The sequence below is a fragment of the Cnephaeus nilssonii genome (genome assembly GCF_951640355.1).
Source record: "Cnephaeus nilssonii genome assembly, chromosome: 23".
Taxonomy (NCBI): Eukaryota; Metazoa; Chordata; class Mammalia; order Chiroptera; family Vespertilionidae; genus Cnephaeus; species Cnephaeus nilssonii.
The window spans coordinates 7,858,284-7,878,222 of NC_137094.1; the positions used below are offsets into that span (position 1 = coordinate 7,858,284).

The following is a 19,939-nucleotide window of genomic DNA, read 5'->3' on the forward strand; positions in this document are numbered from 1 at the left end:
AAATGCGTCAGGACAAACGCTTTAACTTCCCACCCCTTCCACCCACCCAGGCTGCAACCCCGGAGCCCTTTCTATACAGAAACCGCGGAACCGCCCCGGTTCCTTCCAGAAACAGCCACCCTCCCAGCTCCCCACGATGATTGGAGGCAGCTATGGGCACTGAGCAGGTGCCTGGCGTTTCATAACGTGAATCTCTCCCAGCAAACACTGCGTTCGGGAGGAAGGGTGGACAGCGGGCACAGGACCAGAAGGCAGCCTTACCCTGCAGACCCTGTACTGAAGCTCTGATGCGCTTAGTCCAGCCAGCCCCCAAATTCCAGCAGCTCCCAGATGCTCAGTTGTAATCAGGGCAGGTCATCTGGATGCTGGTGGTCCTCAAGCCACAGTTCCAGAATCACAATCAATCTTCCTCTCCGATGAGGTCCTCACAAAGAGCTTCCTTGCAGCCGGAGGGAAGCTGGCACCGTAGACATTTCGCGAACCGTAGTTTCTTCTAAACTAAGTAAATACCCTCGAATGCAGATTTCCTCCTGAGCCCGGGGGCAGGGGCTGCGCGCCATAGGCCACCAGTCACCTCACGGGGACCCGCTGGGGCGCCCGGGGTAACAGCAGCACCAGCGCCTCTTGGCTCCTAGGTCGCCCAGAGGTGTTCGGGCGTGGCCCGCACGCCCATTCCAGAAGACACGTTTTCCTTGGCCTGCGAAAAGGAAAAAAATGTACTTGTCAACATTTAACCAATGGACACAGACACCAGGGGGGTGAGGGTAAGAGTGGGGGGGGGTACAGGGGGGCAATGGAGGAATAAGGACACATGTAATACCTTATCAATGGGAGATCTCATGCGAAAACGGGTCTGCGAGCTTTTGCAGAAAGACTGGGGGGACTGGGGTCCGACCACCGGTGCCGGGCCGCCAAGGGAATGGCCTGCAGGCCACGCGGACGGTCCCTCGGTTCACGAACTGCAGCCCCCGCCAAGCCAAGCACGTTCCCCCGGGACCCAACACCCTCTCGGGCCACGAACCGCATCAGACAGCGACCCCCCGCGCTCCCCGGGGCCTAGCTGCAGGGTCGGGGAACCACGCAGACCCCGAACCCCGAGCCCGGAACGTGGGGACGCGCAGCCCACCCCGCCGCGGGGACCAGCGGGAACCCACCCAAAGCCTCTGCACAGCCCGCTCCGTTCACTTCTCGGGCGGCCGGGTAAGGGCTCCGACACCCGGCCCCGGCGCCGCTGACTCCCGTGGGTCCCGGCACTAGAGGGGGGGGCGCCGCGAAACACACAGCGCCGGGACGCCGCCTCGCTGCACGGCCGAACCTTTCAATTTGCGCGGGAGGGCCCGCGGCCCGCCCAGCGGAAGTGACGTCCCGCATCTCCGCGACGCCGGAAAGAGCGTCCTTCCCGGAAGCGACCGTGGTCCGCGGCCCCGCGACTCCCGGGGCCGCTGCCCGCCGGAAGCCCGTGAAGCCTGTTGAAGGGCGGGAAGAGCTGAGCTGATTGGCCAACATGGAATGGCGCCAGGGAGTGGAGAATTTTTTTCCTCTCTCTCTCGCGGGGGCTGCTGGGAGTTGTAGTTCTCTCCCGACTGCAGCCTAGTTCGGAGCTGCTGAAGTTCAAAGCGCCTCCGCGTGCGTGTCTTTGTGGTTTTTAAAGCCTAAAAAAGGGCTCCAGGGAAACAGGAGGTGCAGCTTGAGTTCTAATAGACTTTAGGAACAATTTAACTAAGAAGGGACAAAGGTTCTCTCCTTACTAGCCAGGCTATTCTAAGCACTCTTCATTCTCAACTAGGCTGCAACCTTGGACTACATAGATCTGAAAACCCACAAACATAGTTTTGTTTCTTTAAATATATTTTTTTATTGATTGCAGAAAGGAAGGGAAAGGGGGAAACATCATTGAGGAGAGAGAATCATTGATCAGCTGCCTCCTGCACGCTCCACAATGGGGATGGAGCTTTGGATACGAAGAAGTGAACAATTTCTTGTATGTTTTTGCCTTATTTGCATTTATTTTGTACAGTCACTCTTTAAGTCTTTTGCCCATTTTTTTCTCCTAAGTTTTGAAAGTTTCCCTTCCTCTGTGTGTGTTTTTGTGGTTTTTTTTTTATGTTGGACCTCAGCTGTAGAGCGTTGAGTTAATGATACTCCTCATGGACATGATCAGCATTGCTCCCTTTTATCCTGAGTCGTAATCCCACTTTTTCTGCCTCCCTCCTCCCCACACACACACGTAGGCAAGCTTCCTGTGTGTTCAGTGAATATCCTTTCATCTTTGTGAGTTGTTGTAAAATGCATATTATTGTAAGCATGTATTTTAAATTTACATAAATCAAATAATATTGCATATTACATTTAATGCTGCCTCTGAACATAACTTAAAAAAATCCACCTCGCCCTAGCTGGTCTGCTCAGTGGATAGAGCATCAGCCTGCGGATTGAAGGGTCCTGGGTTCGATTCTGATCAAGGGCACATGCCCAGGTTGCAGGCTTGATCCCCAGTAGGGGACCTGCAGGAGGCAGCCAACCAATGATTCTCATCGTTGATGTTTCTAACTCTCTCTCCCTCTCCATTCCTCTCTGACATCAATAAAAATATATTTTAAAAAATCCACTTCTGTTGTTCTCTATGTACCTAGGACTTTACTTCTAACTGCTGCACAGTACTCCCTGAAGGTGCTCCCACCACGTTTTCCCCAGGTGCTTCTCCAGTGAGGGTCCCCCTGATGCCTCCAGAGTTCCTCCCCCCTGTGCCACTGTAAACAACGCTACCCCATTCAAGCCTATGAAAAATTTTTTGGAACACACACACACACACACACACACACACACGAGTGGAATTGCTGGGTCATACCTTAATTTAAAAAAAAAACATTTTTTATTAATTTCAGAGATGAAGGGAGAGGGAGAGAGAGACATCAATGATGAGAATCACTGATTGGCTGCCTCCTGCACGCCCCCTACTGGGGATCGATCCCTGACTGGGAATCTAACCGTGACCTCCTGGTTCATAGGTCAAAGATCAACCACTGAGCCACGCCAACCGGGCAGGGTCCTACCTAATTTGACTAACCTGCCAATTGCTCTTCAGAGAGGAATTCCAGTATAAACTCCTACCGGCAGTGGAGAAGAGTTCCTACACGTCCCGGTCACTCTAACATGTAACAGTGATAAGTTAGTATTGTTTCCATTTGCCTTTTTCTGATTGCTAACGACTGCGAGTACTGCTTTGTAGGTTTCCTTTTGTATATATAACCTAATCATAACTTCCACCTATTTTTTTGTTTCCTGTTTTTTTTTCTTGTATGTTTTCAAATCTCTTGTACACTTTGCTCTATTTTTATGCCGTTTGTGAGAAGTGTTTTCTCTAGTTTATTTACTTTTACTTTTGCTTATGATGTTTTATACATTTTTAAATTTTACATTTATTAGGTAGCCAATTATCCTAATATTATTATCTGATTTCATTGAAAACAATTATGATATTTGGCAAAATAAATGGTGTCTTTCTTTGTTTTCTTCTGCATTAGTAATCTCTCTGCTTTCCCCAAATAGATTATTCCCAGAATGTCAGCCAGTTGTTCAAAAACTGTGTCGTCTCTTTTGAATCACTAGAGGGCAACACTTGCTTGAAAGAAACTCCTGTCCCTTCCTATAACTCATGCCCTTTTCTCTCTGAAAAAGAGGAAACTGGCTGAAATGAGCCTTAACAAATTAAATAACTGGAAATTACATAGAGGAGTTTGGACAGAATGAAAAACTACTTTTTAAATATAACAAGTTATATAATAAGGACTCGAGGTGTTTTTTTTTTAAGTGAAAAAAATGAAAGAAAAAGACAAACCAGGTAAATTTATTTTATTTGACTGTTTTAGTTTTACAATAAAAACAGTGATGGTCCCCCCAATCAATCGGTGGAGACCACAGCCCTGAAAGGACACACCTGGAAAGCTGCAGAATGTTCTATTGAGACCTCTCCCTGGGCCCCCCTACACTCTCCCCCTTAAAGCCCTCAGGAGGGAGGACCCAGTGCCTCTCCCTCCCAGGAGCCAGTTCCCTTCCCTTTCCCGTCCCCTCCCTGCCCTGGTCACTTTACCATTAGCTTCCTCTCTCCCAAGCTCCAAGGGCTCTTCCTTTACCTCTATGACCTGTTTCCTAAGCCCATTTCTTCTAGGAATCTCGCTCTGTAATTTACCCAATAAATGTTCTTACAAAAAAAGGTTGACTGGAACATTTTTCCTTTTAATAACCATTGTTTTGTATGCCACAGCATGACACAAAAGTAACTTATCTCCTTTTAGTTTTTATTTCTATTGTTGAGAGTATTACAGATGTCCCCCCCACTGCCCTCCTCCACCCGGATCCCACCCCGCCCTAGGCCTTCCCCGCCTCATAGTCTGCAATGCTGAGATGCAAATAAATTCTTTGGTTAATCTTTCCAGCTTCCTCCTATGCCCTCCTCCTTGAGATTCCTCAGTCTATTCTATGGTTCCATGCCCCTGGTTCTATGTTATTCATCAGTTTATTTTGTTCATTCCATTTGCTGTTCATTTATGTTGATGTTTAGATTTGATTGTTGATAGATATGTATTTATTGCCATTTTATTGTTTGTATTTCTGATCTTTTTTGTCTCTTAACGTGTACTGTTGGATAATAATTCTGGCTACGAGTTAGGTTGAACAATGGGGAAGGTGGAAAGCTAATAACTAGGGCCATATTATTTAACTTATGCTATTGATTTTCTTTGTTTCCTTTGTCATTTTGCCGACAGCACACAAGAAACACTGTCAGTTTCTTAAGGGCATTTCAATGGGTGAAAGAAGCTGGCCGCCTGGCTGCTGGCGGCTTGCTTGGCATTCAGAGCTGAGGCCGCCTGAGCTCCACGAGTGAGCGAGTGAGCGAGCTTCACCAGGAGTCAGCTGGTCTGAGGATACAGAGAGGGTGAGAGTGTCTGCTGGGCCCTGGCTTTCATCCTGAAATAAAGCCCGGCCTCTGGTTCAGACCTCACCATTTCCGTGCAGCTCGGCCACGGCAGCCAGCTCTCGTTTTTCTCTTATTTGGGGATGACTGGGAAGAAGAAAGGCGACAGGTTGATCTGTGGGACTAAATTCCTCTTCAGACTTTTCCTCCGCTGTGTCTGTGAAATAAAGGACATGCCAGTTAATAACTAGCCTTGCAAGACAAACATAATTTCCTAGAGTCAAGTCGCACCACTGATTTTTAAAAAAAATCTATTTTTATTGATTTCAGAGGGGAAAGGAGAGTGAGAGAGAGAGAAACATCAATGATGAGAGAATCATTGATCGAATGCCTCCTGCACACCCCCTACTGGGGCAGCCATGTGCCCTGACCGGTAATTGAACTGTGACCTCCTGGTTCATAGGTCATTGCTCAACTATCGAGCTACGTGGCCTGGCTGCACCACTAATTTTTGCAGAAATTTTCATCCTAGAAAGAAAGTCTATTTATTTACTTAACTATCCTGGGTGCCTCCAGGGTAAAATGTTTAAAAACAGCAGGGGTGCTACCGAAGGGTGAAGGGCATGGGTGGAAGAGCAGATGCTTTAGAAAGACTTGACTGGGCAGTTATTCATTCTGTCACTCAACTGCCCAAACTGTAAAGGATTGGTTAAAACGGAACAGAGCAGAGAAGCTTGCTAAGGTTGAGATACAGCATAGAGACACTGTTTAATAATCCAGTGACTTACAGGAAAATAAAATCAAGTGATGATCCCACAAATGAGAAAGGAAAGTTCGTTTTGGTTGGAATTGGATATGTTTGGAAGTTATACATACATATAAAATGTTGAACTCATTTAGTTTAAAAAATCACATCAAGAAGTGTCTGATATTATCAATTATGTTCAGCCAATATTTAAAGCAAACATCAACTTGATTGTATGGTCTATAATGGGGAGGAAGAGAGAGAGAAGATAGAGGGAAGAGAAGATGTAGAGAGTTCCAAGGTAAAGAAAAAGACAGAGTCCCAAGGTCAAAATTTAACTACCTACAGCCTGGGCTTGGATACTCATGGGTCACATGACTGCTCCTTCTTACCCCTAAGACTTTGTTCCCCAGATCAATCTGCTAAACATCTGAGGCAACTTCCTACACTTCACTGATCTTTCTTTCTTTAGTTTTCTACGTATTTAATACCAGGTGAGGCAAAGCAATGCAAATATGGGGCATAAAATATACCAATTATAAAACTCTAAACACTTTTATCTGTTAGTTTTGGGTTATTTATACCACTGTGTTTTATCCATTACTTAACAAATTAAAAGGAACTGATATAGCCCTAGCCAGTTTGGCTCAGTGGATAGAGCGTGGGCCTGCAGACAGAAGAGACTCAGGTTGTATTCTGGTCAAGTGCACATGCCCAGGTTGCATGCTCGATCCCCAGTAGGGGGCATGCTGAAGGCAGCCAATCAATGATTCTCTCTCATCATTGATGCTTCTATCTCTCTCTCCCTCTCCCTTCCTCTCTGAAATCAATAAAAATATATTTTAAAAATATATGTATTTTTTAACCTTTGTTAAAAAAAATAAAAGTAAATAATTTTTATAACAAAAACTCACCTATTGCCAAAAATTCTTACTCAAATAATTGGTAGAATTGTTGATAACAAGAATCATTCATATGTTCTTCATTAAGGGCACAAGCTAACAAAATTATGGTCAAGTTTTCTATATTAAACTAGAGGCCCAGTGCACGGATTTGTGCACTGGTGGGGTCCTTCAGCCTGGCCTGCAACCTCTCGCAATCTGTGACCCCTCGGGGGATGTTGGAAAGCCAGTTTCGGCCTGATCCCTGCAGTCCAGGCCAAGGGATCCCACCAGTGCATGAATCCATGCACAGGGCTTCTAGTATGCATATAAGATCTTTGGTTAATTTCTTCCCTCTGAGATTCATCAGTCTGTTCCATGTTTCCCTGCCTGTGGTTTCCACTCCTGCATTGAGTGTCTGCCCCAGGGTGGTCAGTGCTCGTCATAGCTACCAGCCAGTCGGCCAGTAGCTTAGGCTTTTATATATATAGATAAAGCAGCTTTTTGTTGTTTAGTTGTGTTTGTTACCTGTTGTTCATTTAGGTGCAGGCGATACCAATCTAAGCAGAAATGGGATGAACCATGGAATTCCAAGTGCTAACTTACTTTTTCATGTTGAACATGACCTGCCTTCTTCTTTCCTGGAAAGCCGTCAGAAGACTCCTTTATGACCTCTGAGCCAATGAGTGGAAGGAATTTCAGACTAGTGGGGCTTGGTACCTGCGAGCCACAAATAAAGAGTAAGACATACTCAAGTGATTACTTCCATAATGTGAATTCAGGGGTGGGGGATAGGGAGTGAGAAGTTCCAACTGCTTTAAAATATACTCCCTGTCACAGTTGCCCACTATTAATTCTTTTTTTTTAATTAATCCTCACCCGAGGGTATTTTCCCATTGATTTTTAGAGAGAGTAGAAAGGGGGGGGGGGGAGAGAGAGAGAGAGAGAGAGAGAGAGAGAGAGAGAGAGAGAGAGAGAACATTGATGTGAGAGAGACACATTGATTGGTTGCCTTCCACATGTGTCCTGACCAGGGTCAGGGATCAAGCCTGCAATGGAGGTACATGCTCTTGACTGAAATAAAACTCAGGACCCTTCAGTCCGAGGGCTGATGCTCTATCCACTGAGACAAACCGGCGAGGGCCCCACTATTAATTCTTAATAGTTCACCCTCAGCATCAACCTGCAGCTTAAGAGTTTGATACTCATCACCATGAAGGCGTTTTGGGCAAGGAGGGGTAACATTTTAAGAAATAGTAAGTTAGAATTAAGTTGAAATATTTTATCTTCAGGTTATGACTCTTGGCTAATGAATTGGTTCTTTAATTTGACAGAGGTGATCTGGAATGGAGACTGAAGGATGAGGGGGGATTTGGAGGGAAACAAGGGGCGGGTGAATTCTGGGCAGGGGCAGCACAGGCAAAGTCACCGAGGAGGAAGGAATGCTGATGCGTAAGGAGCAGCAAGTAGTCTGGTTCAGCTGGAGGACAGGGGTCAGGGGAGAAGGTGGTGGAAATGAGGGCACACACGTCAGGCAGGGCCAGAGCGTGAAAGGTGCGTATGCCAGGCTGAAAGGTAATGAAGAGCTAGGATCAAGTTCAAAGAGTTCCCTGTGGTGTTGTTCCACGGGGAAGGCAGAGGCAAGTGGTCAAGGCTGCTGACGCACAGACCGAAGGCCTCTCGGGGTCGGACCCAGCCTGGTAATGGGACATCAGTCAGCCGGTGATGTGGATTTCCTCCAGCCTGGCTCGGGAGCCCAGGGTCGGGAATGAGATGTGAGATTCCCTATCGTCCCGTCACCACTCCAGTCCTGGGAACAGTCAACTCACCCTGTATATGGGCAGAGACCCAAAAACAATCCCCGCCTCCCTGTTTTCAGTAAAGAAGCCTTCCAAGGCATGTTTTCGAATCTGCAAAACAGAGGAGCGGATGTTTAACGAAAAGGGCACGTTCCGTAAGCGGCAACATTCCCGGGTTCAAATTCTGACTCCGCCACTTCTTAGCTGCAGGACCTTAGGCAAGTTTTTGCCGTTTTCCTAAAAATTTACTTTTTATTGATTTCAGAGAGGAAGGGAGAGGGAGAGAGAGAGAGAAACATCAGTGATGAGAGAATCATTGATTGGCTGCCTCCTGCATGCCCCCTACTGGGGATCAAGCCCGCAACTTGGGCATGTGCCCTGACCAGGAATCACACCATGACCTCCTGGTTCACAGATTGATGCTCAACCACTGAGTCACACTGGCCGGGCCCAGGTCTGACTTCTGACTTACAGAACAGTCAAGTGATTAATGTGTGTTGTTTAGACCATTTAGTTTGTAGTAATCTGTCATAGCAGCAATAGCAAATTGATACACTGTACCTATGTCAATTCAGGAAAACTACAGTATTCTTGTTGGATGTTTAAGAATTACCTTGGGAGAAGAAAGAGACTTGAAAAACTTAAAATCATGCTCCACTTTAAAGGGCTTGGAAGGTGTCCGTTTGAAAAGCAAAGCCATGGAGCTCAATTTCTGCCATCTGCACATGAGGAAATAAGAAAAGCTGTTACCCACCTGCCCACACCTTTTCCCTCTGGGTCCCACACCCTCCTGCTCCCTGGCACCAGCTCTAACGATGCCACCTCTGTATGTAAGTCTTATTCCCTTTGGCTTCCCAGATTTCTCTCCAGGCAAACGGAAGAGGTTTCTACTAGACCTGAGCACTCCGTGCTGTTAAATTCATTACATAGCCACTGGGAAAAATACTGCATAGTAGGGATGAGGAAACCTTGGGTACCAAACTGATGCTTGATATTTGGGTGACTCCGGGAAGCTTCTATTTAGTTAAAACTTACTTTTGCATATGTTTAAAAAGCCATAACTAAGCATTGAAACATCCTATATAATAAAAGGCTAATATGCAAATAGACCGAACGGTGGAATGACCGGTCGCTATGATGCGCACTGACCACCAGGGTACAGACACTCAACACAGGAGCTGCCCCCTGGTGGTCAGTGAGCTCCCACAGGGGGAGCACCGCTCAGCCAGAAGCCGGGCTCATGGCTGGCGAGCGCAGTGGCGGTGGTGGGAGCCTCTCCAGCCTCTGCGGCAGTGCTAAGGACTCCTCGGCAGACATCCCCTGACGGGTCCTGGACTGTGAGAGGGTCCTGGACTGTGAGAGGGCACAGGCTGGGCTGAGGGACCCTCCGCCAGTGCATGAATGTCATGCACCGGGCCTCTAGTTTAAAAAATAATATCCCCCAGGCATCTTAGACTTCAACCTGTCCAAAACCAAACTCAGTATCTTTTTTCCCAGTTTTATTTTGTGTTGGTTTCAGACGTACAGCTTAGTGGTTAGACAATCATATATACTATCTTTTTCTCCAGACCGGCTTTTCCTCTTGTATATTCTGTCAAAGTGATGTCAGTAAAGTTGAAAATGTTTAAAATATATTTTATTGATTTTTTACAGAGAGGAAGGGAGAGGGAGAGAGAGCTAGAAACATCGATGAGAGAGAAACATCGATCAGCTGTTTCCTGCACGCCCCCCACTGGGGACGTGCCCGCAACCAAGGTACATGCCCTTGACCGGAATCGAACCTGGGACCCTTCAGTCCGCAGGCTGACGCTCTATCCACTGAGCCACACCGGTCAGGGCTGAAAATCTTTATGTTGGCCCATAACAAAAGCTCTTTTTGCTTTAGTCTTTATATAGCCCATGTGGTTGAGCTTCGACCTATGAATCAGAAGGTCCTACGATTCCTGGTCAGGCCACATGCCTGGGTTGTGGGCTCTGTCCCCAGTGTGGGGCCTGCAGGAGGTGGCCGATCAACCCCCATCTTTGATGATTCTATCTCTCTCTCTCACTCTCCCTTCCTCTCTGAAATCTATAGACTTTTCTTGCTTTATCTTCTACCATGTCTTCTCTACTTGCTCCCTGCACTTGAATGGCTAGATATAATAGTGTGTTATCATTTTGTGCCTTTGCTTAGGCCATTGCCTCTTTGGTCTTTTTTATTTGGATAAATCCTCTTTGTCCCTCTGTGATTATCTTAGGAACTGATATTCTTAGCAGTTCTATTATACTGAATTATAAATCTTTGTGCACTCTCCCACTGGATTGCGAAATTATTGAAAAGTTTTGAGTTTTTCACCTTTGAATTTTTCATGTCCAGCACAGTGTTACGGTATCATAATAGTTTAATAATAATAATAACTATTATTATTATTATTTCTAAATTAGCAATAATCACGCCTTGGATAAACCTCATTGGCTATGATACTGCCACTACACAAAGCTGATAATAGCTTAATTCCTGTCTGCTCTCTAAAGGAAACACAATGGCCTTACCTTTGCCGGTCAAATACCAGAGGATAGTCATATTTTTGTTTATTTTCTGTGAACTTGCTCTCTTCTTTTATTTCTATGGGGTACTCACTAACATCACAAGGCAAAATGAAATCGGTTGTCTGTGCTAGGTCAAAGGGCCTTCGCTGTCCAAAATACCCACAGTAATGGCCATTGAGGGCATGCCAGAGCCTAAGGAAAGGCAAAAGATAGGGAGAAAAAAGTTACTGGAATTCAGTGGAAGTTATTTTGTTGATGACAAGGTTTTCATTATGGATTTTAAACTTGAGTCCAAAACCCTTCTCATGAAATATATGGATCTGATCATAACATAAACATTTTTGTTAGCTAGAGTTCTAATCTACAACAACTTCAGAAAATGTCAATTTGAATTTGTACTTATGATATCCATTCATTGAAACCAGAAAATAAGGAACAGGTTTTTCTCCAAGTAACACTGCTCGATTAAGCTAATCAGAGCTCATACTGACTTTGTTCTTCTTTCTCAGGATTGTTTTGGCTAATTGGGGTCTTTTATGGTATCATACTAGATATTTAGGATGTTTTGTCCTAAAAATGCCTTTGGTATTTTGATAGGGATTGCCTCAAATCTGTACATTGCTTTAGGCAATACGGACATTTTAATAATGTGAATTGTTCCAATCCATGAACACGAATGTCTTTCCATTTCTTTGTGTCTTCAATTTCAACAATGTCTTATAGTTTTCAGTGTATAGGCCTTCCCACTCCTTTGTAAGTTTATTTCTAGGCATTTTATTCTTTTCATTGTGATCGTAAGTGGGATTGCCTTTTTTTTATTTTTTCTTTCAGATAGTGCATTGTTAGTATTTAGAAATACAACAACTTTTGTGTATTGATTTTGTATCCTACAACTTCATTATATTCACTTATCATTTATTTCTAACAGTTTTTTTTTGTGTGTGTGTTTTTGCTGGAGTCTTTAGTCTATTCTCCATATAACTAATATGTGATATGCAAACACTGACTGTTTTACTTCATTTAGTTAATGTGGGGTTTCACATGGATTAATTTCCTCATGTTGAACCATCCTTGCATCCCTGGGACGGGTCCCCCTTGACTGTGGTGTAAGATCCTTACAATGTATTGCTGTATTTGATTTGCTCATTTTTTTGAAATTTTTACATCTATATTCACCAGCGATATCAGCCTGTCATTTTATTTGCTGATGCTATCCTTACCTGGTTTTGGTGCCGGGGTCATATTGGCCTTGCACAATGAGTTAAGAAGCCTGCACCTTCTGGAAGAGTTTTAAAGGGGTAGGTATTAAATCTACTTGGAATGTCTGGTAGAATTTACCGGGGAAGCCATCTGGTCCTAGTGTTTTGTTTTTTGGGAGGTTTTGATTACTGTTTTAATTTCTTCACTGTCAGTCTATTCAGGTTTCCTAATTCTTCATGATTTAATCGAAGAAAGTTTTATTATTCTAAACTTTTGTCCACTTCTAGGTTGTCTGATTTGGTGGCATATAGCCATTCGTAATGCTCTTTTATAATCCTTTGGGTTTCTGTGGTAACAGCTGTAAAATCTTTTATTTATTTTTAAACTCGCTAATATACTTTGGAGCCTCCCTACCTCTCGATCTGACCTAAATTTATTCTCTTAAGAGGACAATTTATCACATACTTTTAAGACATTTTAATATGTGACAATTTGTCTCAATAAATGTCATGACATTGCTATTGATATATATATTTGTGTTTTTAGCATTTTATGTATGCATATATAGCATTACCTAGGCAATTAAAAACAAGTAGGCCTTGTATATCATTGTGACTATAGTTAATAATACTATATTATATATTTGAAAGTTGCTAAGAGAATAGATCTTCAAAATCTTCATCACAAGAAAAACATTTTAATAACTATTTGTGGTAATGAATGTTAGGGAGACTTGATGTTAACTACACTTATTGAGGTGATCATTTTACAATATATAAACAAATACTGAATCATTATGTCGTACATTATTTTACAATATATGCAAATATTGAATCATTTACTAATGCTATATGTAAATTATACCGTAATGAAAAAAGGCCCAACTGGCATGGCTCAGTGGTTGAGCATTGCCCTACGAACCAGGAGGTCACGGTTCGATTCCCGGTCAGGGCACATGCCCGGGTTGCAGGCTTGATCCCCAGTGTGGGGCGTGCAGGAGGCAGCCGATCAATGATTCTCTCTCATCATTGATGTTTCTATATCTCTCTCCCTCTTCCTTCCTCTCTGAAATTTTATATATATATATATGTGTGTGTGTGTGTGTGTGTGTGTGTGTGTGTGTATTCTATTTTTGGGAGGGGGGCCTTGCACGATGAGTTAGGAAAGCTGACCCTGAAGGGAGGCTCTCTAAAGAATGTAACTGGCCACAGTCCTAGTGGAAGGCCCCTCGTTTGCTCCCTTTGCAGCACTGCGCTAACCCTGCTGAAGCAGTGAGAGAGCCATGCAGGAAAACAAAGGCTGGGTTTGCAAAATCCATCACATTGCCACTGAAACAATTAGCTCCCTTTCACTCTTCTCAATATTACTTTTTCTATTCTATGACCCCCCCCATATATATATATTTTTTCCAAAATATATTTTTGATTTCAGAGAGGAAGGGGGAGAGAGAGAGAGAGAGAGATAGAAACATCAATGATGAGCTCTAGCCAGTTTGGCTCAATGGATAGAGAGCCAGCCTGCAGAGTGAAGGGTCCCAGGTTCTATTTTGGTCAAGGGCACATGCCCGGGTTGTGAGCTCGGTCCCCAGTAGGGGGCGTGCAGGAGGCAGCTGATCCATGATTCTCTCTCATCATTGATGTTTCTATCTCCCTCTCCCTCTCTCTTGCTCTCTGAAATCAATAAAAATATATTTTTAAGAAAGAAAAAGGAAAATGAAACATCAATAATGAGAGAGAATCATTGTTTGGTTGCCTCCTGCATGCCCCCCACTGGGGATCGAGCCCACAACCCTGGCAATTGTCCTGACTGGGAATCAAACCATGGCCTCCTGGTTCATAGGTCGATGCTCAACCACTGAGCCACGCCGGCCAGGTTCTGTGACTTCTTACTGACTTCTGCTTCTGTGTCTCTTCCTGTGGTCTTCCCTGGGCTTGGGCTTACCTCTCTGAGCTCTCCATCTTGCTTAATTCTTTGAAATAAGTCTACAAAAAACCCACTTATTGAAAGTATTTATTATACATTCGAACACAGATGAGCAAGGCATCTCGTTTCCGTAGGCATGGAAAAGAATTCCAAATCAATGGCCCTCTTCCTAATGCCGTTTTTTGCCACCTTTAGTTATTTTTTTATTTATTTCAGTCAGTTAAGCATGATTGCGTTTAGGGTATGTACTTTGACCGTAGCTTAATATCCTTTTCCTTTCATACTCAAAACCCTAAATTCACAGCTCGAAAGTCCAGCCCTACCCAGTTTGGCTCAGTGGATAGAGCACTGGCCTGTGGACTGAAGGGTCCCGGGTTCGATTCCAGTCAAGGGCATGCACCTTAGTTGCAGGCTAGATCCCTGGCCCTGGTCAGGATGTGTGTGGGAGGTAACCCATCCATGTGTCTCTCTCACATCGATGTTTCTCTCTCTCTCTGTCTCTGCCCCTCCCTTCCACTCCCTAAAAATCAATGGAAAACTATCCTTTGGGTGAGGATTAAAAACAACAATAACAACAAACAGCATAGCAGTCCATACCTTACTGAGCCATCCACAGAGGCAGTCAGCACCACTTGCTTGTCTTCTACGTAGATCGCTTGAACAATTTCTAAAGAATGAGCACGCCAGGCAAGCAGCTGCTTGAATTTCTAGATGGCAAGGATAAAGCATATACCTTGGAATAAGTATGTGCTGATTAAAATTCAATCTTGAGCAAACTATTTAAAAAAAAAAATATATATACATATATATATATATATATATATATATATATATATATATATGTATATATATTTTTTTTTTCATTGATTTTTTACAGAGAGGAAGGGAGAGGGGAGAGAGAGTTACAAACATCAATGAGAAACATCAATCAGCTGCTTCCTGCACACCCACTACTGGGGATGTGCCCGCAACCAAGGTACATGACCCTGACCGGAATCGAACTTGGGACCCTTGAGTCTGCAGGCCGACGTTCTATCCACTGAGCCAAACCGGTTAGGGCATTGAGCAAACTATTAATCATTAAAGAGCCCGCTTAGGCGTGAATGGTGCGGGCATATATGGAAGGTGATGGCGCTCCTGCCCCAATGAGCTCGTCTTTTGCTTGTTAAGGTCTCAAAAATTCCATTTTTAGCCTGGCCGGTGTGGCTCAGTGGTTAAGAATCGACCTATGAACCAGGAGGTCACGGTTCGATTCCCGGTCAGGGCACATGCCCAGGTTGTGGGCTTGATTGCCACTGCGGGGCATGCAGGAGGCAGCCATTTGCTGTATCTCTCTCATTGATGTTTCTCTCTCTCTCTCTCTCTCTCTCTCTCTCTCTCTCTCTCTCTCTCTCTTCCTTCCTCTCAGAAATAAAAAAATATATATATTTAAAAAATTCAATTTTTAGATGTTTGCTAATCTATACAGATCCCTGGAACAGAAAGTACCTTACGTCTTTAGCAATTTATCATTTAATTGAGGATTAGCAATTCATTTAGTTGAAAGTTACTAAATGACTTGATGGAAGAATAGAATAGCCTTAGAATAAAGGCTGTGGTGGAACTCAGAGCCAATATGATTAGAAGCAGGAGCAAGCAGAGTTGAAAGATGGAGACTAAAGGAGAGAGTGACAAATAGACTTTTCCTATTTTAAAATTTTATCCAAGTTTATTTTGTTCTTTTTGTTGTTGTTGTTGTTGTTGTTGTTGGTGGTGGTGGTGGTGGTGGTGTGTGTGTGTGTGTGTGTGTATGTGTGGCTATATATAATAACCCTATACCACAGGAATTAACAAAAGAAACGGGCCCAGCTCATTCTCTTTCAAAGACATCCTGATGCTTTACGGGTAAGTTCCTTCAGGAGGTGGCTTATTCTCAACTCTAGGAGCTCCTACACAGGCCACAGAAGACATTGCTTAATCGTGTGAACTAGAGTGTCAACTGCAGAGACTGCTCCGCAGTCACATTCCCGTACAGTGTCTATGAAGATATAAAAACCGACTGAGGAGGGCTAAGTGATGTGTAAACTCTTTTAAGCTCTGGGTTTCTCCATAGATTCTCACAAATAAGTAAACAAAAGGAAGTAGAGCCCTGGCTGGTTTGCCTCAGTGGACTGAGCGTCAGCCTGTGGACTGAAGGATCCCAGGTTCGACTCTGGTCAAGGGCACATGCCTGGGTTGACGGCTCGGACTGTGCAGGAGGCAGCTGATCCATGATTCTCTCTCATCATTGATGTTTCCATCTCTCTTCCCCTCTTCCTTCCTCTCTGAAATCAATAAAAATATATTTTAAAAAAAAAACAAAAACAAAACATGAAGTAGGTGCAAAGTGACCAGTGGCTGGCTGGCTGGCTGGCTTACTCAACTCACTCACTCACTCACTCACTCACTCACCCCCGCTTTTCCCCAACAGACCAGTGTTATTTGTCATGTGGCTTATTTCCTAGTGTATATATGACGTGAGAGTAGGAAGTCTTGGCTTGTAGGTCTTTTGTGATGTCAACCACAGAGAGATGCTCAATCCATATGCGCCTATTCACAAGTTAGAAGTAGATTAAGTTCTTACCTTTTCATCATGAGGTGGATCCAGGAAGGAACTAATACTGCAAAGGATAACGTGTCCTTCTGTATAAAATGTAAACATCGCAATATGTCATTCAGTATTCTGTTGTCCAAGTCAGTACTACCTAGACTGCCAAGGTATTTTGACTCAGGCATTTATAATCCTATATAATAAAAGGCTAATATACAAATTGACCAAATGGCGGAATGACAGGTCGCTATGATACGCACTGACCACCAGGGGGCATACGCTCAATGTAGGAGCTGCCCCCTGGTGGTCAGTGAGCTCCCACAGGGGGAGCGCTGCTCAGCCAGAAGCCAGGCTCATGACTGGTGAGCCCAACGTGGTGGGTGGTGGTGGGAGCCTCTCTTGCCTCCATGGCAGTCAGACATCCCCTGAGGGCATCCTGGACTGTGAGAGAGCACAGGCCAGGCTAAGGGGGGACACCCCCCTCCCAGTGCATGAATTTTGTGCACTGGGCATCTAGTAGTAAATAAAGTAGAATCTGAGGAACCAGAAATGAAAGAAGAAATTTCATATCAATTTTTATATGTGGCAATTCTTTTCTGTTTCTGGCTTAATACGTCAAAATGAGGTTGCCTTATACACTCAAAGTCAAAGTACTTCCAGACATCAGGGTAGATGAAAGAGAGGTGAGTACACAACGACCAAATGAAGCCCAAATTGTTATGAAGATAATCGTCCTCCAATCCAAATGATAGCTACAACAACTAGATTTTAAAAAGCAACAATGACTATACCCAGGCACATCATATTCAAACTGCAGAAACTCAAACATAAAGGAAAAAGCTTGAAAGAAGCCACAGGGGAAAAATTCACCTTGCTTCTAGAGAAGTAAAGATAAGAATTACATCTGACACCTGGAAGTCATGTAAGCAAGAAGAGAATGGAGTGAAATATTTAAGTGTTGAGGAAAAAACCCCACCAACCTAGAATTCTGTGTCCTTAGAAATTATTCTTCAAAAGTGAAGGAGAGCCCGGTCGGTGTGGCTCAGGGGTTGAGCATGGATGGACCTGGAGAGCATTATGCTAAGTGAAATAAGCCAGTTAGAGAAGGACAAGTACCATATGGTTTCATTCGTATGTGGACTCTAATAAAATAAACAACTAAACAAAATGGAAATAGACACAGAGATAAAGAGCAGACTAACAACTGTCAGAGGGGAGGGGGGTTGCAAGGCTGGGTGAAAAAGGTGAAGACACTAAGCAAGCAAGAAAGAAAAACCTCATATACAGATAATAGTATAGTGGTTACCAGAGGGGAAGGGGGTGGGGGGAGATGGTAAAGAGGGTATGGGGGAGGTGGGGATAAATGGTGATGGAAGGAGACTTGGGGTGGTGAACACACAATACAATGTACGGTTGATGTATTATAGAATTGTACACATGAAACCTATATAATTTATTAACCAATGCCACCCTAATAAATTCAATAAAAAATAAAACAAACAGAAAAACACCAAAAGAGTATCATTACATTAAAGAATTAAGATCAACTATATTAGTTATTAACAGCAAGTATAAAATAAAGCCTCCTATTGAGAACAAATACTTCCTTTCCTCTCTGTTTATGCCACTTCTCCCTTTAATAATGAAGACTAATGCAACACAACCATTTTAAGATTAAAAATGAAAACTTTATATTCGCCCCAAAATGTAAGGTAAGGGTAGTCCTATACCCAACTTAAAGATGGAAGAAATAGAATGTCTTGCTGTAAGGAAAAAGGAATGAAATAGGTGTTCACATCCATTGATTGTTCTGTTCATTCAGCAAGCTATCCTTAGCACTCTCAACACCTCCTCTCATTTTTGAGCATCGCTCCTATTTTTTTGTATGAACACATGCCACATATTTTCCTTTTTTATATCTTGTAGGTTAAGATAGCTGTGGCCAACCACATGAAGACACTGACTTACCTACATTGCTGGTCAGTAGTATCCTGGAACAGGAATCAGTATGCAGCGATGTCAGAGAAATGGCAGAATGCTTTGTAAAAGGAAGCATATCTTTCAGCAGTCGTCCCTGCATAAAGTATAATCACAAATTCTACAAACATTCATATGGGAGTTGAGTTTCTCTCTAAGTAATCTATCTAAAAAACTATCTTTACTACTGAAACACGATTCTATGTGTAGTAAAAGTAATTTGAAACTATCCATAGGGAACTAACACATTTTCTTTTCTTTTTTTTAATTTTACAGAATTTTTTTCTTTATTGATTAAGGTATTACATATGTGTCCTTATCCCCACATTGCCCCCCCAAAACCCCCAGGAACTCATTTTCTTTTTTTTAAGATATATTTTATCAGAGAGGAAGGGAGAAGGATAGAGAGTTAGAAACATCGATGAGAGAGAAACATCGATCAGCTGCCTCCTGCACATCCCCTACTGGGGATGTGTCCGCAACCAAGGTACATGCCCTTGACCAGAATTGAACCTGGGACCCTTCAGTCCGCAGGCTGACGCTCTATCCATTGAGCCAAACTGGTTAGGGCAGGAACTCATTTTCTTGAAATTAAATATTCATAAAGGTGTAGACAACTATTCATGATTGGCATCTGGACTCTGATTATTATAGATCATTTATACCAGTGGTTGGCAAACTCATTAGTCAACAGAGCCAAATATCAACAGTACAACGTTTGAAATTTCTTTTTTGTTTGTTTGTTTGTTTTATATTTTATTGATTTTTTACAGAGAGGAAGGAAGAGGGATAGAGAGCTAGAAACATCGATGAGAGAGAAACGTCGACCAGCTACCTCCTGCACACCCTCTACTGGGGATGTGCCCACAACCAATGTACATGCCCTTGACCGGAATCGAACCTGGGACCCTTCAGTCCGCAGGCCGACGCTCTATCCACTGAGCCAAACTGGTTTTGGCTGAAATTTCTTTTGAGAGCCAAATTTTTTAAACTTAAACTTCTAATGCCACTTCTTCAAAATAGACTTGCCCAGGCCGTGGTATTTTGTGGAAGAGCCACACTCAAGGGGCCAAAGAGCCCATGTGGCTCGCGAGCCGCAGTTTGCAGACCGCTGATTTATACATTTGGGGGTTGATTTTTGTACTTCTCCTGACCCTTTTCATGCAATTCCTCAGATCTCTTTTCTAGTTATATATTATTTTAACTAGATACAGGTTTACTACGTGCATCTCACTTGTTTTATTTTGTTATGACTATTTTTTAATTCTCACCCTGTATTTTTCCATTGTTTTTTTTAGAGAGAGTGGAAGAGAGAGGGAAAGACAGAGAGAAACATCCATGTGAGAGAAACACATCGATTGGTTGCCTCCTGCATGAGCCCTGACCAGGGCCTGGGCTGGG

At 43.6% G+C, this 19,939-nt stretch overlaps 2 protein-coding genes across 4 annotated transcripts in view; both read right to left on the reverse strand.

The window, feature by feature from the left end:
• EXO1 (exonuclease 1) overlaps positions 1–1,236 on the reverse strand; it is a 35,242-nt gene extending 34,006 nt beyond the window's left edge. For 2 of the 3 annotated variants that reach the window (XM_079763548.1, XM_079763546.1), the window contains exons 1-2: positions 1,155–1,236; positions 262–697 (exon numbers count right to left, since the gene is read on the reverse strand). The gene's annotated coding sequence lies outside the window, so the exon portion shown is untranslated. Of the gene's footprint in view, positions 1–261; positions 698–820; positions 1,027–1,154 lie in introns of those variants that run through there. The other variant, XM_079763547.1, reaches the window with a different exon arrangement.
• A 3,166-nt stretch (positions 1,237–4,402) lies between these two features.
• The window catches only part of WDR64 (WD repeat domain 64), a gene marked incomplete at its 5' end in the record, with an annotated part of 56,858 nt that continues 41,321 nt past the window's right edge, over positions 4,403–19,939 (reverse strand). Inside the window, 8 exons of the mRNA XM_079763579.1 lie at positions 4,403–5,132; positions 7,148–7,261; positions 8,371–8,451; positions 8,954–9,059; positions 10,873–11,061; positions 14,590–14,699; positions 16,595–16,653; positions 18,530–18,635. Of these exons, the coding sequence (XP_079619705.1) occupies positions 5,049–5,132; positions 7,148–7,261; positions 8,371–8,451; positions 8,954–9,059; positions 10,873–11,061; positions 14,590–14,699; positions 16,595–16,653; positions 18,530–18,635 (849 nt within the window). The 3' untranslated portion in view covers positions 4,403–5,048. The remainder of the gene's footprint in view (positions 5,133–7,147; positions 7,262–8,370; positions 8,452–8,953; positions 9,060–10,872; positions 11,062–14,589; positions 14,700–16,594; positions 16,654–18,529; positions 18,636–19,939) is intronic.